This window comes from Glandiceps talaboti, chromosome 2, assembly GCF_964340395.1.
Source record: "Glandiceps talaboti chromosome 2, keGlaTala1.1, whole genome shotgun sequence".
Lineage (NCBI taxonomy): Eukaryota > Metazoa > Hemichordata > Enteropneusta > Spengelidae > Glandiceps > Glandiceps talaboti.
In genome coordinates, this window is record NC_135550.1 from 28831857 (window position 1) to 28858021 (window position 26165).

Below are 26165 nucleotides of genomic sequence, written 5' to 3' on the forward strand. Positions count from 1 at the left end.
TGGATTTTATCTGATATTACATTGATATATATACCAACTGTGACAACATAACAATTGACCCGCGCTAGAAGAACTTGCTATCGACTGAGGCTGACAAGTCACGAAGTTGAAGGAAGTACGCATTTAAATCATTCGACCCACTTCATTCTAGGCACACCCATTGCACTACACTACTGTGTTAGAAGAGCCAAGGAATCACCGTGGCATAGCCTGTGTTCTGATACTCTCGATCAAATAAACGTTTACGTTTGTACGTCTCACCGACTTTGTCGGAAATGGAAAAGTTCCCCAACTGTTTGTGTTTTTACCTTTTCCTGTTTCAGTTCTTCACCTCTGAGGTAAGTGATATGTTTGCTACTCTTATATACGTCTATTAAGGGTAAATGTCAGGGTTTATTCAGATCGTTTGCACTATGTACAGTATGTCTACCATACCTTGAATCCCCATCTATAGAAACTAGGCTTTCAGACCCCCGTCTCTACTCCAACTGTGCATCTACTAGCCCCTCTAGATATTCTAAGACATGGAAAGGAATTCTCAAGTTACATGCTCATGCCTCTGCATTTATTTTCTTAGAAATGTGTCTCTTCGGTACAAGGATCAGTTTAATGAGGTTAATATTAAGTTATTTTTTATAAGTTAGCGACTCGGAGTAATACTGTTTGAGAAATACGACTTCCAAGTAGCGCAGTACAGAACGGGGCGTACTTCGACATACAGCGTATGACGTGAACTCGATGCAGTAAACATGTGATAAGCTCAAGGCTGTTGTAGGGAGTCTGTTTGTCATTTAAAAAATAGAACTCGAATGTCTCGTTTTTGAAGTAAATAAAATGTGACAAACTAAGTCTTCAACTATAGATCACTGTAGAAGTAGAACGTAAAACCAGTTGAGGTTGAAGCTCACACCACTGTAGAGGTTGTACCTCAGTCCATAAATGTAGATGTTAAACCTTCGACCACTGTAGAGGCTGAACCTCAGACAACCACATTAAAAATTAGATCACTGTAGGGGTAGAACGAAAACCTATAGATGTTAAATCTCACACCACTGTAGAGGGTGATCTTTAAACTGCCATAGAGGTTATAATTGAGTCTACTGCAGAGAATGAACCTCAAACTAATGTAGAGGTTGCACCTAAGATTACTTTAGACGTTGAACCTCAGATTTTTGTAGAGGTTGCAAACGAGACAACTGCAGATGTTGGACCTCAGACAAGAGTCGAAATCATGTGGAAACTCATACCATTGTAGAGGTTGCACCTTTGACCACTGTAGAGGTTGAATGTCAGGCGAATGTAGAGATCACACCTCAGATTGTACATGTAGCGGGTACACGGCAGATCACTCTAGAGGTTACACCGCAGGTAACAGTGGAGGTTATACCTCAGATCACTCAGTAGAAATTGAAACTCAGGCCACTGTAGACGTTGAACCTGAGAGCAATGTAGAGATTGAACCTCAGGCCACTGTAGAAGTTGACCCCAGACCACTGTAGAAGTTGCACCTGAGATCACTCTAGAGGTTGAATCTCAGACCAATGGAGAAGATGAACCTCAGACCACTGTATATATTTTACCTGCGATCACAGTAGAAGTGAAACCACAAACCAATGTAGAAGGTGAACTTCACACCACTGTACAGGTAGCACCTCACTATATAATAGGTTACATCTGAGACCCCTGTAGAGGTTGAACCCCAGACCAATGTAGAAGTTGAACCTCAGACCACTGTATAGGTTGTACCTGCGATCACAGTAGAAGTGAAACCACAGACCAATGTAGAAGGTGAACGCCAGACCGTTATACACGGGACATTTTCTGCGTTATTTTATCTCCCCTACCTATAGTAGCATACATTGTAAATAATACCTATAGAAATGTCTGATCCCCGCCATTACACAAATATACCGATGTTACATCCTTGTCAGTATTCAAAACAATGAAAGTAAATAGTGATTTACATGTAAAGAAATAAAGTTGTAAGTTTACCAAGACAGGTACTTGTGAAAAGAAACAACTTATCATCATAGGTGTCAAAGAATCAAAGATTCGATACAACCTACCTGAACTCATTCAAAATCTGATATTAAGCTGTCTTTTTTTAAAACGGGGGAACGCGGAAGCTCAGAACACGATAGAAATTGGACTATAAGTGGTCTGAGATGCGGAACTAAAATTACCCCAACTGTTCAAGAACAGGGAAGTACTAGTATGTGTCCTGTATACACGTTGTGTTTTGTTGCGTCACATATGTTGGACTTCTCGTCATGACCTGTCTTGTGTAGTTTGAAATTGCTCAAAGGACAAAATGACTACTTTGACGAATTGTTCTGGTTTATTCTTTATTCTACTTCAACTCTTTGCTGACATTTGTGAGGTACGTATGGATGTCACCCGAACTATGTTATAATTTCTATTTCAATGTACAAAATTAATGGGGAAATGTCGTACATCTAGATGAACGGTGTGAGGCATTGTGTAATCAGTCGTTCACATCTTGAACAAGGAACTAACAACTTCAGTGATAAATGTAGAATTCTTTAGGCCGCGTCACAGTGCAAACGATTACCATATTCCATGTAAAAACTATTTGATTTGATAGAACAACGTTCACCATATCTACTCAGACAAACTAGACACTTTGAAATCAAATCACTCCAGTCTACAACTTTTGTATCAATTGATTCGACGAGCGAATACGACCAGATTTGACAAGTCTTAGAAAACAACACTATGTCGCCGAAAAAATTAGTTCACGTTATCCTATAGAATGAAGTGCAGATTTGTGGATGGATGGTATAATAATTCATATCGGGACGTCGTAACAGAAGAGTTTCTGCTCGCACCAACATCATACAATTAGTAAAAGCTTTCTAAACTAAAACGAAAAATTATATCGATATAATTTAGAAATAAACTGTGAGTCAACGTAATCGACAATGTCACAACAGGGGGTCAAAATTTTATCATTTTGGTGACATAGAAATGAAAAAAATAAGTGATCATGCATGACGCATGTCTACATGATGTAGTACAGAATGATAAAAGTAGGTGTAGGTAGTATCTGTCACATTCTAGTGTTAATTTGCACCAATATAAAAATATTAACTTTAATAGCCATGCGATGAAATCACACAAATAAAGTTTTGTAAATGTAATGGTCTAAAAGTGAGTTTGGAAACTCGGATCATACAAGATTCCATACTATGACTGGTAACTTTCAGGAGGAGGAACTAAATCCAGGCGAACCTATAGGCCTATGCCAGGTACATGTTCACTCGTCGAAATAATGGTGTCAGTGATTAAAACAAGTTTACAGTGTAAAATGTTTTTGGCCTGTTATTTGTCGATCACGCACAACCATGCATAAACTCCACCATGACAAGAAACAAGGCGAAGGAAGAACTGTTAAAACCTGGCAAATGTCTTTATGCAGAACCATGGTTTGTTTGCTTGTGTGTATGTGTATGTGTATGTGTATGTGTGCGTGTGTGTGTGTGCGTGTGCGTGTGTGTGTGTGTGTGTGTGTGTGCGCGCGCGCGTGCGCGTGTGCGTGTGCGTGTGTGTGTCTATGTGGGCGAATTATATTATCTTGCAGATTTTCGTAAAGTCAATATGTCGCAAAACGCTCCTTACATAGTGTCTGTGACCGCGGAAACGAACCGGGAAGTAACGTTATTTAATAGCCTATAGGCCTTTCAACTATCTGATTGTAAACAACTTGAAACATCTGCTGTAAACAACTGTGGCAAGCCGAGAAGGCCAAAAAGATCATTTTGAATTTGCACTTTATTTTCTGATTTTTTATGTTTGTTGTACGATTTTATTTTATATGTCCAGTTTTTTTTATACATCAGAAAGATTTTAAAAATATTTCTTTACTTTTAAAATATAGTTTTGTCTTATAAACACATTTCACATTTCATTCTTTGATTCTGTGATTTTCTGTATTTTCTTACTGTCAGATCTAAAAATTTTACTTCCAGATTGTTTTGTTATTTTGTTTCCGGCTTTGGACCACTGCATTTCCATAGCAGGGGTGTGGAGTAGCTCTGATATGACGGCCTTCTGGTAGACCTCCCACGTCGTTGTACTCACTGGCGTGCACATTTGATTTTAATAACTTTGTTATTGTACGTACAATAACAAAATGTTTACACTCTTTGCACTTTTTTGCAGTTTATTGAGTAACAAACGAGGTCTTGTATATGTTATTTCACAGGTTTTTTCAAGTTTGTTTTATAAATTAAAAATCCAAAATAAATAAAAAAATTTCATCCATATGGCCACTTTAAGGGGGGGGGGGGGAAATACTTAATATACTAATATTGCATATATCTTCGAAGCCACAAGGAAACTTTGAAAAAAGCAGGAAATACGGAGCTAAATGAATAAATATTTGAAATGTCAAAGGGCGAAGCAAGAACATCTATATTTTGCTCTACTTCGGTATGGCTCACTCGTCGACTCCCCTCTGTGAGAAATGAGTGATTATACCCTCACACACAGAGGCACAAACATATATGTATAGAAACCCACCACTGATGAAAATAGTTTACATGTCTGCTAGCATCAGTAATGTTGTACTTCAAGATAACGACGCTGACTACTTGACTTTTACAGAATCATTTCACAAATAACTCATCATCAATCAATTTATAAATGTGAAGCTAGATGAAATATAAGATATGAGACGAGTAATTTTATCCCAGAGACTTCGCTATCTCAGCTGGCTTGAAAATGTCGAGTCACATAGCCAGTCAATAGGTTAGGTCATTTACATTTGTAAAATCAAAAGATATAATATCATATCACATCATCACTGAAATGGACTCTGTATGAAAGATTAATAAATAAATAAATAAATAACAAACAAATATATCAGTGCGTCATTTTCAGACTCAGAAGTCATTACTATGAGTTCCTGACTCATACATGATGAATCAGTCATCGATATTCATAGATTTTTCTACGAATAATGTGGCCTATTAAAAATAGACACACCACGTAAAGAAAAAAATAATAAGAAATGATTGGGGGCGCTCTTAGAGCTTACGGTACGGTACATTCAAACTCTTCAATAAAAATTAAAGAAAAGTCGATGTATCGCATCACCGATGAAAGTGTTCTGATAAATTTGATAACTGGCCCTCTTATAATCTTGACGGAGTATAAAGTAGTTGTTAAAGGCATCTTGTAATTAATTTTACTACCCCTTATGTTTTGCTATATAGAGACATTTTCACCTTGCCATTGTGTCCCTACTGAGTGTGTTGATGTTTTTCTTATATTGTTTTGTGATTTTGATTTTTTACCTTTTATAAATTTTATATGCAGTGCTTTTGAATATTGCAAAATGGTGCACTGTTTATCACAGATTGGTAGAAGTTAGCAAATAGTTTCAAAATGCACATGGTTGATTTTCATTTAGTTATGATTATTTATTAAGAAGTCACTATATTTCCCGAGTAGTTATTCCTGTACATTTTACTGGTATAAAAATAGTTATAACTATCTTCAATGGAAACATGAATGCAGTATCATCACTAAGACCGATATGACGGTTTCCAACTTACAAAAGTTGTACTTTAAACAAAAATATCGTCATTTATTTACACTTGTTGATAGTGAATTTGTTTTCTTTCAGGCAAATAATGTGAATTCTTCTCCCAAGTGTTTCGCACCGTTCACACATGATTGTTTGAGCAGAAAGTCTAATGTTACCTGCACTAATTGTACAACACCACCGCCACTTGTTTACTTTTGCTTGGAATGAATTGTACAACGCCATCAACACCACCGCCAACAACAACTAAAATCACTATGACAACGACAACAATAGAGTCACCAATAACAACAACATTAAAACCAGGTGAGTAAAATATCGGAAATACGGAGTGTGGTTGCAAGTTAGCTTAGTCATATGGTTAAGATTTGAAGGGACATCAACATGTTCTCTCATTTACATGTCGTCCTGACACACTGTGATAGCGGTAGCGAGGATAAATATACCGTGACTTTGTGAACTCCCGTTATTGGGAAATATCAGGATATCTGATGTCGCTTACTTCAATAAATATTCTATGATCTTCCAGCGACAGTAATTTGAAATAAGAAAACGTCAAAATGAATACCATACTGATACTACATCATCAGTGCGTAGTCTTCTCGGAGAGAAGGTAGCCTGCTGGATCCGTTGCTACGCTAGTTCGTTGTCTACTAACCGACGAGAATTTAATAGCGTAGTCAAAAATCCGACTGGCCCCGTAGACAGTATAGTAGAAGACAATGTAATTATTATTAGAGTTATAATTATTATTAGAGTCCATTACTACATCTTATTTGATGTGGCAAATTGATCTGTTCAACTGAAACAAAACTTAAAAGAACATTATCAAATTACCTGTTGATAGATCGAAATTCTTGATTTGATATCTGAATAAAGTCACAGCAGACAAAAACAGACCACAGAATAGACTGCAGACGTATAAGCCACTGACCCTTTCTTGACCTCTGGAGCATACAGCTGCAAGAAATGCTTCGCCAGTAAAGCGATTATCAAGTCTGTAACATTATAATCATTGTGCTTAGGCTGCACCTGCACCACCACCACCACCACCACCACCACCACCACCAACAACAACAACAACAACAACAACAACAATAACAACAACAACAACAACGAGTAATTTTTAAAAGTCTACTATCAAAAGTCTTTGATAATCACCTTATACGCATAATTTAAATTTCATTTTATAAATCTTCTGCATTATTATTTTCTTCTTCAGAAACAATTTTCTTTATATATGTAAAAATATTTTACTGGCAATTTTTAATCATCTGACATGTATATATCTTTACAATGTAAACTGCATTCTGATAACTTCTTTGTAATTAAACTATCTTCCATAAGCAATTGGAACAACTACACTGACGATGCAAACTCCCGACATCAGTACAGCTAGTGTTTCTTTTTCAACAACACAAAGTAAAAGCACTGCAGTAGAAACTGCAACAACAATAGCGGCACCTGGGACTCCTGTAAAGCCTACAAAACCTGTTATCCCACCCATAGGTATTGTAATTATCAAAATCGCATGGGATGTACATTTCTACAAAGCATACTAAACCGAGTGACGATTTGTTTCTATTCAACTGGCTTCCATTATACTTGGTTGATATCGTATGCTGTGTTGTTCGTTCGTGTGTGTGTGTGTGTGTGTGTATGTATGTATGTATGTATGTATGTATGTATGTATATGTGTGTATGTGTGTATGTATGTGTTACCCTTGCTTTATTTCGATGTGGTTCACGGGCTAGCTGTATAGGAGCAAACTCCACAAGGGCAATCAACAATTTCGTTCGTGTGAGTTGGGTCGTGAATTTGTGGTAAAATGCGGTTGCGTTGAGGGTAGGGGTATACCAAGACGAGTGTATCGACTGGACAAATGACACTGACACATGCAGTAAAGTGAAAGGATGAAATCTAATTAACAACAACCCTGCCAACATTCAAATGTACCGGTACAGTAATAGTTTCAACTTGTAATCTTGTTATCAAAAAGTTACAATTTCGTTATCAAAAACTTACAATTTCGTTATCAAATGTGCTCACTTATGTACTAGTATTCAATGTCTTAATATCATAGAAATAAAAGGTATCTATTCAAAAACCTGTTACACAAATCAGATCAGTGGGTCCAAGGTGTTCATTCATACAGTAGTGTCCGTTGCAGTAATCCCTCGTAAATCCTCTATAGCAATGTTAGTAACAGTTAACACAGTAACGCGAGGAAAACTGGCGTAGCTTCACCTGCATAAAGTCACTCTTGGGGTCATTCGAAAGGTCATAAACAAAAGTGACAAACAACGTCGACTTCTACCGATGAGGGCGTTGGTCAGACTAACAACATTAATGATATCCGCGACGTCGATTTGCTTGCAAAAATCCAACGGACGAGTTCCGAATATCAATGAGAATAATTATCACAGAGTCCGCAATTATTCTGTATTGATTTATAAAGCATCGATCGTCTCAGTAAGTGTTTCATAGAAATAAAATAGGAATAAACGATAACACAGATCAGTCGTGATTCGCTATGTATGAGTTCAACCTGGCAAATCCGCTCGTCGAGCGTACTCAAAAGTTCAGTATAGAGTTATGAATGGCCGTAACTTTATCAAATCCAGTCCGATTTCCATGCGACTTGCATTAATCGAATCGTACTTACATCAGCTTTCCAAACGTGAAGCATCAGCGTTCAGAAATCAGTGCGAGTGTCCTTAATCGTCGATCTCGGCAATCGTCGTATCAGAAATGCAGTCGACTTCTGCTATCATGCACGCTTCGTTCAGGTACAGCAAACTGACATTCAAAATCGTCTAGGAAAAACTTCCTCGCTCGTCAGGGTTTCGCAAATACCAGCTCAAATAATGTCAGTTGATATCCAGCTCCCTTCGTGTCCCTGTTAAATACGATTTCATTACACGATTCTGCAGATAGTTTGGATTTCGTGGAGAGTTCAACTCCCATCAATTCAACCGGACAACGGCCATCTTAGAAGTTTTTATTCTTGGGTCCTCATCACCGTGTTACATCCGCCAGACCTTTGGCAAGATATACACACGACTACCTCGACTAAAACGATTTAAACTTGTGAGCAATAAAAAAACAATAAGTAACAATAAAAGACCTTTCGTATAAAAATTCACATTACCTGAGGTTCAATGTCACATAAAAATACGATCAAAACTTGGGGATTACTTTAATTGCGTAATCAGAATAAAACAAAAGTTAATACATAGAACCGCAATCAAATATACGTTGGGTTATCCCATTATGTCTTAAGGGGGGTACAAATCCCATGGTATCACACTCCCCCAAGTCAGCATAGAGACAGTTTACCATATGCTTACTTCAAGATATTTTTTTTAAAGTGAAATAAATGATCGAACATTGGAAATCAAAACAAGTCCAGAAAATGTCAACAAGATACAGAACACAAACATAAGCACAAACTTTAACGAGACTCAACATCGAAACGTTCTCGTTGGCAAAGGCATGATACCTGAAAAACGAGAAACTCAAGTCATCCTCAGATGCACGTTCGACGAAACACCATTTTCATGTCATAGCAGTAGGGTAGAGTCTCGATCCATAAACCTGCAAGAGTAATCAGAAAAGATAAGTGCGCAGAGGCCGCAGGACAACGCATGATGCGCAGGACCCAAAGGCTTGGCTAAACCAAATCGCAAATCTGCAAAGGCGCACGAAGCATTCCTAAATACGCACCCTCACTTACCTTTCATCAATCGCTGCTGGTACTCAAGACCAACTTACCTGAAACATCATCGATGGCATCAGCATACACATTCGAGATATAGTTAAAGGATAACTATGCTAATCCACTTTATACACACATTCATCAACATTCCTTCATACCTACACGTACATTCCATTGGCCATGATTTCAAGTATTTTCATTGTTATGTCGTGGTTCCTGTTGTTCGATGCAGTCAGTCTTCCTTGAGAAACTTCATGATTAGTCCTCGGTGAATCGAAAGATGACCTCTTTCCACTACTAGGATTCTTTGAAACGCATTTATCACCTTTGGCTCGCTTGATCAGTCGCGAACACCAACCGTAGTACCTAGGCGGTCTCCTAGTTCTCGTTGATCGACGCAGAGGGCGGACCTCGCTTTCTCCTTCCTCCACCGACGATTCCTCATCAGCATCTGAACAATCACCATGGGTATCAGCTCGTTCACTACAAGTGGTCTCTATTTGTTCCTCCCCCATAGTTTCATTTCCGGTTTCTATGGTTCCTTTATCTGTTGACGCATCCATGACATTCTCAACTACATCACTTGACTGAATGGTCTGCGGTGCCACATTGGCTTCTTCAGCAATTCCATCAGACTCGTCATCAGAAGATATGCCCATACTATCTTCATGCATGCTTGTTGCAGGGCTATCAGTGCCTCGCACACGGTCTGAAGAATCACTCACCACAATCGTGCTTCGTTCAGGGGAATCTTGCCCAATAACCACACACTCGTTTGGGTCACTTCTGTCCATGGATTCATCCGTAGATTCATTCATACCTCCTAAGCACACAGGTCTACCAATCCTAGGCTTAAAGGGTGGCGATTCAGGGTTCAACACACAGTCTTGTTCACTTTGTGTAGAAGAACTTCCTTCCACTTCATTATTTTCCGGGATAACCTTATCCTGGGGACGTTCATTCATCTCGTCTTCGGTATAACTCGACAATGGTCGATCACAGCAAGGTTTCAACAGATTCCTGTGAACCGTCTGTGTTTTCAAAGTTTTCGTTGAGCGTATAACATACACTGGCAGATCAGGGTTAATTCGTCTTACAACCAGATACGGAGCCTCCTCCCACCGATCGGCGATTTTATGTTGACCTCGTACATTTACATTCCTGCGTAATACTCGATCACCTTCTTTTAGCATTACCTCACGAACCCTCAGATCATATCGTCCTTTACTCGCACGGGCTGACTTCTCTGCAGACCTTTTCGCAATCTGAAATACCATGACGGCGTCGTAGGATCCCTATTTTCCGGTGATGTTCCAAATCGTACATCCAAAGCTATCTTTGCCTGTCTTCCAAACAGCAGGTGGTAAGGTGTGAAACCTGTTGTGTCATGAACTGTGCAGTTGTACGCATGTACCAATGGCTTCACATAATCCTTCCATTTGGCCTTCTGTTCATTCTCGAGTGTACCCATCATATTAAGGAGCGTACGATTGAATCTCTCAGTCTGCGCATTCCCTTGGGGATGATAGGGCGTGGTACGTGACTTTTTGATGTTCAGCAATAGACACAACTCCCGTATTACTTGCGACTCAAAGTTCCGACCTTGATCGGAGTGAAGTCGTTCCGGGCATCCATATGGTAGCATAAAGTCTTCCCATAGGTGCTTAGCTGTCGTTTTAGCTGTCTGGTTGCGTGTGGGAATCGCTACAGCAAACTTCGAGAAATGATCAGTAATCACCAGTAGGTTCCTGATCCCTCCTTTACATTCTTCAAGGCTCAAAAAGTCCATACAGACGAGTTCTAGTGGTTGTGAAGTTTCAATACTCACCATCGGAGCTCGTGTCTTCAGTCCTGCCTCGTCCTTCCTTCGAGTACACCTCTTACACGTACGAATATAGTTCTTTACATCGGCTGACATCAGGGGCCAATAAAACCTAGCTCTCAATAAATCAATTGCTCGGTCCTGTCCCAGATGTCCACAGTCATCATGCACTCCTTTCATGGCTTCCTGACGAAATTCATGTGGCAGCACCAACTGGTAGTAGACTTCTCCACTGGATGACGTCCTTGCTCTATGTAAAACGTCATCGCGGAAGCAGAACTTACTCCAATCTCTCAGTGCTAGTCTTACTTCTTGTGATTCCTTTGCTCGTTGTTTCCTTGTCATCTTATCTTTACCATCGTCCTTCGCGAGGACCAAGGTCCGTATACGTTGTATGGTCGGGTCTCTGTCCTGTAACTTTGCCCATTGGCTTGACGTAATTGTAGGCAATGTCACCTCTCCTGGCATCTCTGGTGGTTCAGCCATTTCCTTTGGTATCGCTCGTACTGAGGCAGCTAAGGCTTCAACCCATGGTGTATCTTCATCACCATCAGTCAGAAGTGGCTCCCCCACTGCCTGCACTTCATCAGGAGTCATCACTACAGTTTTCAGGAAACGTTTTTCTGACTCATCAAATCCTCGAGCCTTGCTACTTGGTCGTCGTGATAGCCCATCCGCATCACCATTCCTTAGGCCGGGTCGATAGTGAATCTTCAATTTGTACTGAGACAAAGCATTCCACCATCGCTGGCCTGTTGCATCCAGTTTCGCAGTACTCGCTATGTACGTTAGTGGGTTATTGTCGGTCAACACTGTGACATCATTGCCAAAGCAGTAGTCACGAAACTTTTCCGTAACGGACCATTTCAAGGCAAGAAATTCCAGTTTGTGAGCCGGATAGTTCTTCTCGCTAGCAGTCAAACTCCTACTCGCATATGCGACTGGTCGCAATCGTTCCTGTCCATCTGTATCTCTGACAGTTTGGTACAAAGCAGCTCCTAGTCCCATCAGGCTTGCGTCCGTGTGAAGCTCGAAAGGTTGCGTATATTCTGCATAGGCCAAAACTGGAGCTGAAGTAAGCTTGTCTATAATCAGCTCAAAAGCGTTCTGGCACTCGTCTGTCCATTCATATGGGGGTGGTCGCTTTCTTTCTCCCCCATTCTTGCGTTTTGTTGGATGCCCTGCTGTCAAAGCGTGCAACGGTCGGGCAATCGATGAGTATCCTTGCACAAATCTACGGTAATACCCCGCAAATCCTAAGAATGTTCTGAGTTCCTTAACGTTGGTGGGGACTGGCCACGTCCTCAATGCCTCAGTCTTGCCGGGGTCGGTCTCAACTCCGTTCGAAGATACAACATGTCCCAAGTAGTTTATCTTCTCGCGAAAAAGCTGACACTTGGTATGCTTAATCTTTAGGTCAAATTCTCTGAGCCGTTTGAGAACCTTATCAACTCGGTCTAGATGTTCCTCAAATGTGTCTGAAAAAATTATCACATCATCCATGTAGACCATGCAAATCCTCATGTTATAATCTCCTAAACATTGCTCCACGACACGCTGACATGTAGCACCAGCATTCATGAGTCCGAAGGGCATTGCAACGAATTCGTAAAAACCAAAGGGGGTTGCAAATGCAGTCTTCGGGATGTCCTTCTCCGCCATCGCTATTTGCCAAAATCCACTCTTTAAGTCAATTGATGTAAACCATTTTGCGCCGCTCAACACATCCAGTCCTTCCTCAATACGAGGTAGGGCGTACGCATCGGGAGTCGTCTGTGCGTTTAAACGTCTATAATCTACACATATTCGAGTAGTTCCATCCTTTTTCGCTACAAGGACAAGAGGAGAAGACCAGGGACTTTTAGACTGTCTTATCACTCCGTTGTCCAACATTCCTCTTAACTGTGCTCGGATCTCCTCATACAAGGCTGGTGGTATCCGGCGATAGGGTTGTTTGACTGGACGTTCATCTCTCAAGTTGATCTCATGCTTGTGGATTGTACATCTCCCTAGGTCATTGTCGTTGGTCGAAAATGATCCAATGTTACGTTCCAGCACCTCTTGTACTTTGTTCACCTGACCTTCATTGGCTGGCGAATCAGTCATGTCAAAGGATAATCCTCTAACATTCACCTCTCTCACTTTCAATGGTTCATCTCGAGTTTCATTGTCTTTAGGGGTCTTTCGTGGCTGTACTTCTATACCTCGTACTGCCTTCACCGTAGCAACAACTTGCCTTGGCTTAATGACGACAGGTTTGTCTGTTTCGTTCTTTATTACCACAGGCACCGCCGTTGAGCGCCTCCCACACTCAGCAACCGTCACCATTGGATTCAGAGTCCACCCTTTGTTTTCACTCCAGTCGTCATCATCACCTAACAATACTTCATGTCTCTCTCCTTTGGGACCAGCCTTCATGCTTCCTGGAATGGTATGTGCAGTATGTGGCTTCAATGTCACCCGTTCGCTAACTGCCGCTCGCACCACTCCCATGTTTCCATTTGGTCCATAGAACTGTTCACGAGCACGTAGAGTAGTAATTGCTCTTCTCGCTACTGGTTTCATCCTGCTCATTGTATTACCATCGTCGTTCAACGTCTTTATTGTCATATAATGGTTCAACCAGTTTGTCCCTGCTAACAACGGCACTCGATTGTTATACTCAGTTCCTTTCACCACCAATGCCAATAGCCTAAAAATGGTTGCATCGTTGAAGACATGAATAGGGAAGCCAACTTCAACCTCTATTACACCAATGTACTCCAAAACATCATCGGTCACCCCCGCAATCTCAAGAACTTCGTCTAATGGGGTAAACGGTACATCGGATAAGTATCGACAATAGTAATCCTCGCTGATCATGGTAACCTGCGATCCAGTGTCCAGTTGAGCCAAACATTTGTTTCCGTTCACTAAAGCATACTGCTCATTCAACGGACCAACAACCCGTCCATCAATGGGTCTTGATTTTCCGTTTCTTCGCTGGTTCTTTTCATGTCGTCGTCTACCTGTCATGCGCTGAGCTTTGACAGATGCATGTTTTCTTTTCGGGCATTTCGCTGATGTGTGTCCTTCTTCTTTACATTTACCGCATGGCTGCTTACAATCACGTGACATGTGACCTTCACCATTGCAGTTGTAGCAAGCGAATGACTTACCTTCACTCTTGTTTCCGTTTCGTTCATCACAGTGATTTGGCGCTCCACGTCTTGGGTTTGCCTCCTGGGGAATCTGTGCGGCAATATCAAATGGTCGAGGCATGCCATGTGGCGAAACCATCATTGCTGCACGAGCATTCCTGATCTCTTCCATTCCAGCGGCATGTTCTTTTCGTTGTTGTTCCATAACCAGCTTCACCTGTTCCTGCTGTAATTGCATCGCTTTTAACATCGCTGTCATTTTAGTGTACACTTCATCAGTCTCATGATCTCGGGGCTTTCTTTTCTTTGAGCGCTCACCATTGTCATCAGTATCAGAATCAGACATTTCCTGAAGCTGCTTTACAGCTGTATGTCCTCTCGTCGTCTTTCGTCTATCTTCCACCTTCTCTCTCATTTTAGGGCTACGAGTTCCCTGTACTTCTTGTTCAGCTACACGGATAATCCGTAGTAACTCATCAAAATTCTTAGCATTCTCATATCTGTGCCTCGCGATGTCTTTCACTCGTGAGTCCGTGAGTCCTTCCCACAAAGTGGTGCGCAAAATTGAATCCATTTCGGTTTCTAGGACACCCCCACGATCATATATACGCCGGAGGTTTATCTCCACACGGCATGCAAACGACGCTGCCGTTTCATCCTTTTGATAGTCGTTATACAGTTGACGCTTCAACGTAGCCGTAGATACAACTACCCCATATACAGTTTCCAGCTTATTCAATATCTTTTCGATAGATGGGTCAATTCCTAATCCTAGAATAATCTCACTTGCTTCACCGCGTATGGATTTCCGTATGGCCTGCTGCAGTACCCGATTGCTGTGAATACCACTCTGTCTCATACTCTGAACCTCTCTCAACCAAGACTCATACGATATACTATCTTTACCTTTATAATCACCCGTAAAGGTCGGTACCCTTGGCGCCGTATTCACCACTTCGGCCAAAGCTCGATGAGTCAACTCCTCATATTCAAGTCGTTCTTTCATTCTCTTACCGTTTCGCTGTAACAAATCCTCGAATTCAATCTCTTCATTGTGTCTGCGCTCGCGCTCGTGAAGAGATTTAAGTTCGTGTTCTAATTCGGCTATCCGCTCGCGCTCGCTGCCAAATTGCAGTGCACTTTCATTCAAACCATAACCTTTCGTAGGTAGCGATCGCACCGATTTTGGAGTATATATGCCTCGGCCGCCTCCTCGCTTTGGTATAGTCCCGTGAGATAGCCTAGACACGCCCCCTCCCCCAATGGGTGTCATACCCACTGACTCATGTTTAGTGGCCTTAGCCCCTTTAATACTATCAGTAGTTTCATGTTCGCTGTGCCATGGGTCGGGATTGGGGACCCCCTTCGCTGTCATACTCACCTCACTGTCTTCCTCTGTCTTCACTCTACCGTCACTACCTTGCGCATCTGCCATGTTCCAAAATCAAAGGTGATCTGTCGATAACTTGAGTTCACAATAACACTTTAAGATATAATTGAAAACTGCAAATGGTCGTGTTCCGTAAATCGGAGACCTTGGTACCTGTCATTAATTTCCTGCTCAATCAAAAAGTGTATCACCTGTCCAACCCTGCTCGTCTTTAGTTTTCAACCGCAAAGACCAAACCTCAGTGGGCTGAATCAAAATGTCGTCCCTCCCTGTGGCCAATTTGTACAAAACAGTAACAATGACAAAACTCCACTGGGAAAACCTTACAATCCAGCCCCACGTTGGGCGCCAGATGTTACCCTTGCTTTATTTCGATGTGGTTCACGGGCTAGCTGTATAGGAGCAAACTCCACAAGGGCAATCAACAATTTCGTTCGTGTGAGTTGGGTCGTGAATTTGTGGTAAAATGCGGTTGCGTTGAGGGTAGGGGTATACCAAGACGAGTGTATCGACTGGACAAATGACACTGACACATGCAGTAAAGTGAAAGGATGAAATCTAATTAACAACAACCCTGCCAACATTCAAATGTACCGGTACAGTAATAGTTTCAACTTGTAATCTTGTTATCAAAAAGTTACAATTTCGTTATCAAAAACTTACAATTTCGTTATCAAATGTGCTCACTTATGTACTAGTATTCAATGTCTTAATATCATAGAAATAAAAGGTATCTATTCAAAAACCTGTTACACAAATCAGATCAGTGGGTCCAAGGTGTTCATTCATACAGTAGCGTCCGTTGCAGTAATCCCTCGTAAATCCTCTATAGCAATGTTAGTAACAGTTAACACAGTAACGCGAGGAAAACTGGCGTAGCTTCACCTGCATAAAGTCACTCTTGGGGTCATTCGAAAGGTCATAAACAAAAGTGACAAACAACGTCGACTTCTACCGATGAGGGCGTTGGTCAGACTAACAACATTAATGATATCCGCGACGTCGATTTGCTTGCAAAAATCCAACGGACGAGTTCCGAATATCAATGAGAATAATTATCACAGAGTCCGCAATTATTCTGTATTGATTTATAAAGCATCGATCGTCTCAGTAAGTGTTTCATAGAAATAAAATAGGAATAAACGATAACACAGATCAGTCGTGATTCGCTATGTATGAGTTCAACCTGGCAAATCCGCTCGTCGAGCGTACTCAAAAGTTCAGTATAGAGTTATGAATGGCCGTAACTTTATCAAATCCAGTCCGATTTCCATGCGACTTGCATTAATCGAATCGTACTTACATCAGCTTTCCAAACGTGAAGCATCAGCGTTCAGAAATCAGTGCGAGTGTCCTTAATCGTCGATCTCGGCAATCGTCGTATCAGAAATGCAGTCGACTTCTGCTATCATGCACGCTTCGTTCAGGTACAGCAAACTGACATTCAAAATCGTCTAGGAAAAACTTCCTCGCTCGTCAGGGTTTCGCAAATACCAGCTCAAATAATGTCAGTTGATATCCAGCTCCCTTCGTGTCCCTGTTAAATACGATTTCATTACACGATTCTGCAGATAGTTTGGATTTCGTGGAGAGTTCAACTCCCATCAATTCAACCGGACAACGGCCATCTTAGAAGTTTTTATTCTTGGGTCCTCATCACCGTGTTACATCCGCCAGACCTTTGGCAAGATATACACACGACTACCTCGACTAAAACGATTTAAACTTGTGAGCAATAAAAAAACAATAAGTAACAATAAAAGACCTTTCGTATAAAAATTCACATTACCTGAGGTTCAATGTCACATAAAAATACGATCAAAACTTGGGGATTACTTTAATTGCGTAATCAGAATAAAACAAAAGTTAATACATAGAACCGCAATCAAATATACGTTGGGTTATCCCATTATGTCTTAAGGGGGGTACAAATCCCATGGTATCACATGTATAATTTTCTTTGTTGTTGACATGATTATTGTTTATTGTAAAGAAAGCAATAATTTCAGCATGGATCCCTTGTTAGTAAATGGGAAGAGAATTTGGATTTGCGCCATCCCACGATCCGTTTGGGTATCAACTGATATAGTCATAGCAATACTTTTCTGTACTCCAGAAGATCTGAATTGTCTATAGAACAATAAAAGTTGAGATTAGATCCCAGCGTCGAACTGCTGTTTTACATATTACATGTTATATGCTACTGAGACACGAAGGGTTTCTATGAGATCTCATTACACAAGATAACCTGACAAATGTGACAACAATTTGATTGTTTGTATTTTGTGTTTCAATGGGTATAGGGGCTACTACAAAGGAACCTGGGAAGAGGACGACTCCTAAACTAGGAACTTCCAGAGAGGAAAATAAAGGTAGGAAAGTGATATTGAACCGATAATGGTATTGATAATGATAAATGGGGTATTCTCTGTTCTGTATATTGATTTTATATATAATTGCTGAGTTTATCAAAAAATACAGTCACAAGGTAGACGTAAAATGTACATGATTCAATCACCTAGCTGGCGAATATCTTGTTTAGAGAACAGATGTCTTCTCTAGTCTATGACACAACGTAAACAAGTCTTATAATAATAATAATAATAACAACAACAACAACAGTTTGGATTACGTACTATATGTAGTACTAATCACTCCATGATCGTGGTCTAATACCTTAACATAGGCCAATGATAAAGAATCGAGTTGGATCGGTATCGATCGACAAAGTGGTGAAACTACTCATATTTAATGTTAATAAATTTTATGGGACTGATGTAGTTATGTAAGTCAGGCACAGGAACTTGTGGCCCAGATAAGCTTGAAGAACAGGGATTTGAAAAAATTGTGATTGGCCTAATTACAAAGTGACTACCCAATACAAGCTATATCAACATTTATCAATTATTTCTCTATTAAGTAAGGAACGTACTAATCTAACATACCATATTCTGTGTGTAGGTATACCAATATGGATACTTGTCGTCGTTCCAGGAATAGTACTGGCAACTGTAGTATGTTGTTTAGTAGCTGTCATTAAGTTGAGGTAGGCACCACTTTGATAGTTCTTCAGTTTACACTTCTTCATCCAGACAAACATGATAAATTTAGGTCTATGTATTGTCAAACAATCGCATAATAATGACCAACAACCACAGTATGTGAGGAACTTTTTGGATCATTGTAGTAAATGGAAAGAATATCGTTATAGATTTTGCACTATCCTAGAAAATTGAGGACTATACAATAGTGAAATTAACTGTTTTGAGATAAAGATTAATGCTCATCACCACAATACACGGTGTGATACACGGTGTGAAGTGTACAATTATGTAGATTGCATGCAACGTGTTATTACCATCCTGCACTGCTACCACAATACAATGTAGTACTGCAACAGGAGCGAGATCTTTAGCGCACAGTGCTCAAATTCAGCAGTGTGTGTGTGTGTGTGTGTGTGTGTGTGTGTGTGTGTGTGTGTGTGTGTGTGTGTGTGTGTGCATGTCTGAAATTCAGCATTGCATGTATGTGTATGAAACATGAAGTGCCTTCATAAACCAAGTACAAGGTAATATATCGATTACACGTTTTTCGTAATGCACCCTATATAATAAACATGTAATCCCATACAGAGGGCTAGCTTTGTCAATTTCAAGAGATAGTTTCTTTAACTGCCAGTCGATTCTATCTGTGACTAGCAGGATTTCAATTGGATTATTTGTATGAATATTAAGTTTAATGCTTTCGGCCTTGGCAATGGACAAATATTCTCGCAAGCCAGAGTTATTATTTCTAAAAAAAACTAACTAACCTGTGGGAGGCTCGTTAAGAACGTTGTCGTAAAACAGGCCGTGGTTTGCGACGAAGTTTGATAAATAACCCCTACTAAACCACGAAGAAGTAACTTTGTTGAGATATTTGGAAAAAAATCGCTCGGCGTCAGCAAAGTCATATAACAGATACGTTGTACACACCGTCACGTGATCTTATTGTACTGACCGACTGCTGCTGCTAACACAGTCTGTTTGTTGCTATGTATGCTGTTTGGTTTGTACCTGGGATTGCAACTTTGTTCTAACAAGTGCAGGTAAGATGTAAGGTATTGTTTTGGTTTTACTGATTTTTGCATGACTTTAAAAATTTGTCAGTATATCTTATCATAATATGATGAAAACTGTAATATACAAATCAATAACTCAATTAACAACACTAAATTTAACGATCATAAAACAAGTAACAATAGAAATAAAGTTCATTCATGTCCATGTTGTCATTTCAGAAATATATCTATTTGTTCTTTTCAAGATTAGACATGCTGTATATGGTAACACCTTGGAATATTGATTCCATACTTCTGTATGGTTGGCATATCATATTTTCGTATCCTTTATAATATGTTGTAGGCGATTCTGAAAGAGCACCAAATGCTTACTTTTAAACTTGAACAGTTGTCTCCATGTAGACTCTGAAGGTGAAAATTATTTATTGATCTTTGTCATATTTTATCTTTAGGATCGTTGAAAGGAATGAATTGAACAAACATGACACTGAAGGCCAACGAGAAAGTATTGAAGACGAACCACATGGAGAACTGCAGAACTTGGGCACTGACATGGAGGGACGCCGCTGTAGACAAACTAAGGCAGAAACAGAAACAAGCTGCTTCCATAACATGCTGGAATTCAGTCATGGCAAATTGAGAAAAGACGCGGAATGAAGTTTTATCTCATGGTTTTTCGGCTGTGCTAAACACGTTATTTCACCGTCATCTTCAAAGAACGGCATTTTATGAAATTGGTCCATTAGTAGTAGACACTACAAAAACGATGTGTTTGAAGTGTGAATGGCTATTATTTCACATCTGTTACACCGTATTAGCACGAACAAAAAAAATGTAATCTTAAAAGATTATTGATCAGATTGGTCTTATATTTGGTGGGTATGTTCTCAGAGATGTTTAGATGGAAAGTTGTTCGTATCATGGTGATCCCATCGGTGATATACAAATCTTTCATCCAGAAATTTAAACTAAAACGAAGATAGAGATGAGATTTGTCGGGGTGTGTAGGTGAGGAACTATTCAGTACGTGATGATGATCATGTGCTATGCATATTACTTTTTAAAAAAAAAATAATTTGGGGCAAAAACTACCTGGTTGATGGGGCCGAAATTTGATTTTGATATCATATTCTGCAGACGTTTTTCAAAACATTGACCCAATTGACCCTAGCAACCATGACCACGCCCTTAGCAACATCTAAATGTCAGTATATTTTGCAAGCAACAATACCCCGACCATAGCAACCGCCAGTTATGTTGTATATAATTGCAAATATTATAACAGGGACAATAGACAAGTGGATAAGCATTCCAAAGATTAACACATATATGCCTAGCAACAAGACCACGCCCATAGCAACAGTGAATTTATAATGTATATTGCTAAGATAACAATATGGATGGTTAGGTTAGTGGATAAACTTTCAAAAAATTGACATATTGTCACTCAGCAACTGCCCATAGCAACATCAAAATGGTGGTGTATATTGCATGGGTATCAACAGGGTTGGATCATCATGTGGTTGTCCATTTCAGAAGATTAACACAATCGTTTTACAGTTATGCTACAACACCATTGGCACTATTTTTGAAAAATTATTCTTGACAGAAATAATGTGTACAGGTTTAACGTCCCCATGACATAAACAGTTATGTTTTTCAGAAGAGCAGGGCACAAGTACAGAAAGTTACAATGACCACAAATTATAGTAACAAAAAATATATACAAACTGTATCTATGTAAGGATATGTTTACCCTTAGAATCGTGTTTACTGTAGTACATCTTGGCATAGCTTGACTAGCCACAAAAGAATGAACATCATCACATCGGCAAGTATTTCTTGAGAATGTTGAAAGCGCGTTATCTTTCGTTTATATACCAGTTTGGTCGGCATAATGCACTATACGTTCTAGTTGTACGAAATTATACAAGTTTCAGCATTTGTTGAATAGTTTACATAACCGTCCTTGTAAATTATTAAATTATTATATTTTGAATGGTTTGATAAGAAATGTTTGTTAAAGGAAATCTTTCTGTTCATAGAACCTCTCATTGATTGATTCAAAACAACGTGTTATCATCTAAATACCACACCCTACCCTACCCCACCCCACCCCACCCCACCCCACCCCATCCAGGTTTAGGTAAGTGAATGCATCATATTGCTGTAATCTGATTTTATATCCTAGTATTGTGGTTATAACGATGTGGTATGATATGTCATTCCTATGTCAGTTACATGTAAATGTTTGTTATTAGGTACGTTTTCCAGGATGTGATGTACACATTGTATTGTATTATTTGTATTGTTTCCTTACAAGAGAATTTAAACACAAATTTTGAGATAAATTAAACACAAACTTTGTGACAAACAATGCATTTTAGATCAGGTGTTTTTTGTTGTCTTAAAATTAAGGAACAGTATGTAACTTTTTTTATTGCCTTTGATTGCTTTTGTTCGACAGTGAAGTATTCTTATGAATGCTCCAACTGCTAAAAGACACCGAATCATGTCTAGTAACTAGTATCATATTAAAATGACGTCATTGCATAAATTGTTACAACAAATTAAAAAATATCACATTCTCTATTACCTAGCCTCTTGCTGGATATTGAACAACTTTATAACACTTGCAGATTGACGATTCAATATGCTAAAATATGCTAAAACTTTCAGTGTATATTACGACTGCTGTCCAACAATAATTTGATTCGCTTTCAGCAGTATTTTTTCATGTTCTTTTCATGACCGTGTAACAAATGTAGATTGTTTTCTTAATAACATCTATTCGTCGAAAATAAAGTTGGAAAAATGAAAGCCAAAATACTTCAGTTCAGTTTTGAAAAGTGAAAACGCACCAGGGTGAATTCATGTTAGTCGTTGCTGTAAAACCGATAAGATTGTTGAAATGAATAACGATTGCTTCAACATCATTCTGTTATCCTAAGTTCACATCAAACCTGCTTCATTTGGCATAGAATAAATAATATATGTGTGAACTTGTCAAGTTTTTGTTTTGCCGCCAATATTCCGACAGACGTTCTTGTAAGAATTTTATTCCATTGTGATCTACATTATCTCATTTGTAGAATAGGGTTTTAATATCTTGGACAATGAAATTTGAAATAATGACTAGTGTAATGTAATACAAGACAACTGTGACGTGTACGTTCAGTATAAATGATGTTTCTTCCTCACTACTTTAAATTCAAGACGACGGAGGAGGGAAGAGAACCAAAACAAAACTAATACAACATACAAAAACAAAGCATACAATGGTGATGACTCCTATATGGATGCCAGTGAAGGAAAAGATGATAAATCAGCTCTTGTGACATCCGTTTTTGACGAAACCAAGTCGGCAGGTAATTACAAGGATGAGAAAGGTACAAGTACCTTGCTGTCTGATAAGGCTATAGAGAGAAATAATGCTGATATGGAAGAGAAGGGCAAGGAGAACGTTGCAGAAAGTTCGAAGGAGAATGACAGCATTGTCAATAAAAATAATGTTGATGACGAACAAGTGAGCCCTAGCGGGGACAAGTCACCTGACGTTGAGGACGGAATCACCATTGCCCCAGAAAACCGGATAAAACAAGTACCAGAACCAACAGATAGTAAGATAAATTATACTGAAAGTCCTGATAACAAAGGGGAGGAAGAAAACCATCATGACGATGATGAAGATGGGTTTGTTGAAGCAAAAGAAAAGGAAAGCGACAAGGGTATCATTAGAGAAGCCACAATAATTGTAAAACCTGCAGCTGTGCCGTGAAAGTACAATAAATGGTTGTTTTACCTGGATGCAATGGTGAAATAAATAGTACTGCCTTTGTTTGTTTTGAATATAAAGATTCAAAAGGATACAAAGATAAAATTAGGTAATAAGCAGAACAAGATACCAAATAGAGGTGAATGCCTCTGATGTAGGTTATGGTGACAGTCTAATTAACTTGTATAAGCTTATGTGTGAAAATTACTGACACTATAAATTAGCTACTTTTACGTTGTAAACTTAAAGAGGTCGGCATATTCGACTCTTACCAATTAAACAAAGTTGGTTAGGATCCCTGGTATTTTTGCTCTGTTAAAGTACTGATGCAATTTATGCCTTGACATGAAACATGACACATTCCTGAATGTCACGTGACGAACGGGACAAAGTCAGTACTATTTATTCCATCGTTGTAGCATGCCTCATGGTCAATTTCAGTAAAGATGTTACAACGCAGATATACGCGCAGAATCATACACAAGTGAAACTTGTAGATATGAAATTTACATTTTGCACCGTGTGGATGTATCAGAAGTCAACATATTCATGAAAATTATTCTATATTCTACAAACGAGGAATTTCGTGTACTAACGTCGATATTTACCAATTGTCTTTGTTAGGCATACAGTCTTTGGAATATAATTTAACCTTTTAACAACTGTTATCGAATTTATTTTTTGATATTTTGCTCATTTTAATAACACCTTCCTTGCTTGTATAGTTCTCAACCTAAAATGTTCCACAAATCGTTGGTTTTTTTTTTTTTACAATAATTACTTATTTTATATTATGATCTATTATTCGTTTGGACCTTCTAATATATCTAGGGCATTATACGGGCGGGCGCTAGATGTATAGGAAAATCCGTAGTCAAGGATCCTTGATATCCAGTTCATTTGTTTAAGGAGCAAAGCTTTTACACATATGATACATAAGTACTGATACACCAAACATTACCAACATAAACTTGCATCATGTCATGGAGTACAACAACGGAAATTGAGCTTTCAGTTAACTTTGATAGACACACAAACTATTATTGCGAAATATAGATGTAAGGTACCGAACGGACGTTAATTTAATTGTAAGCACAGTAGTGTGGAATATCTGATGATTTCCATGATCAGGCAGTGTATAAATTGTACGACTTCAAGTGTTTACATTCATTTGTCTTGATACGTGATTATATCCGGACAACTAAAGTGCCGCCATCACCCACTTGTGTAATCTACCACATGAGTAACACTAGTTTTAGTTTGTACCGGCTATCTCAATGAGCTCAACGCTCAGTTTCCACGGTAGTAATTAGCCTCGTCATAAATGGAACACGTAGTTTGACGTTGTGTAACGTATCACCTAAAATTATTTAATTTGAAAGCAATCGCTGTGAAACAACTAGCATCCTATAATAACAAAGATATAAGTATTCGTATTAACCATCTAATATTGATATTGATTAGCACACGTGTGCTAACGATGCATTCATCAAAGATGACACTTTACGATTAATTTTATACCAAATTCTATTTTGTAAATTTAAATAACACTTTACTGATGACATTTACAATTTTCACACTAAACCTTATAGTTATAAAGCTTTACAAAAAGCGCGTCAATTTAATTTATTTCTTTATAAAAATACCCTGTACTCGTAACGTAACTAAGATTATAGATATCTCAAGATATTAAAATGTCTTGTCACTTTCTAAGCAAATGACGTTTCATATCATTTGAGAGTTTTTCGTAGTTTGTCATGCCATTTCATTAATGGATACTGTAGCAATTGAGAGATTCATCAAGGTCACTAGTGTATGTATTTTGCATGATCAGGAGACGTTGGGGTCAGAATCGACCACAGAACCAGTCATGGAAAAATATAGTGTTTACTTCTAAGAGAATATATTTCCATTTCTTTGTACATTTGAAAAGCATGACCACTTTGATAGAATACCCTTTTCAATAAATATCCCCATCACTAATACTCTATGAGTTTGCATCTTGATTTAAATGTTTTTAGAATGATACTAGAACATGTCAAAATTTGTGAGTCTAGTCTTCATTTCGATTTTTGACAGAACAAACAAACAAATAAACAAACATACTTTTTGAAATGCCAGTCAATTACGTCAATTTTTGCCACATCAAACAACGGAGAATATCGCACTCTGTGGAAGAGTATCTTCACTTTTGATGCATTTGTTTCATGCCTTTCTATAATGTTGACCTCGATTCCTCCTATATATGTAAATTTAAAAATGTTGCGACGTGAATGATGTCATCAAGAGAATGAATGTTAGCCCCGCCCTCTACAGGAAAGAACGAGTCAGATGTGACGTCATATACAGTTAACGGTTGTTCAATGGAAATAACGATGTAGTGTAGCTTACCTCTATTTTACATCGTCATCAATATCGGAATGAAACAATAAGAAGATGAGAGTATTGACGTGGTTATTGAACTTTATTCTATCGCTTCAACTCTTAGTGGACATAGCTGGGGTAAGTAATACAATAACTCTTACAGGTAGAAGTAAGATTGGGACGAATACCATATCAGTGAACAGCCAAATCTGTGAGGATATGACGAAGCAAATCATGTTGGGGAAACGAATGATCAAACTTAAAATCACTTTTTTTCTAAACTTGTAACGATTACTTATATTAACTTGTCTGGTTTTAGTTGTTAA

At 39.0% G+C, this 26165-nt stretch overlaps 1 protein-coding gene across 2 annotated transcripts; it reads left to right on the forward strand.

Moving 5' to 3' along the window:
* Nucleotides 1–25572, forward strand: LOC144453274 (uncharacterized). Of its 2 annotated transcripts, none has more exons than XM_078144544.1 (5): nt 1–338; nt 5651–5875; nt 17944–18012; nt 18602–18686; nt 22917–25572. In XM_078144544.1, exons 2-5 carry the CDS (start codon nt 5776–5778, stop codon nt 23476–23478), a joined length of 816 nt encoding a protein of 271 aa, XP_078000670.1. In that variant the 5' UTR covers nt 1–338; nt 5651–5775; the 3' UTR covers nt 23479–25572. The 2 variants fall into 2 exon arrangements, with proteins under 2 accessions (XP_078000670.1, XP_078000673.1); XM_078144547.1 differs by lacking the exon at nt 1–338 and adding an exon at nt 2251–2380.
* Nucleotides 25573–26165: the final 593 nt, after the last annotated feature.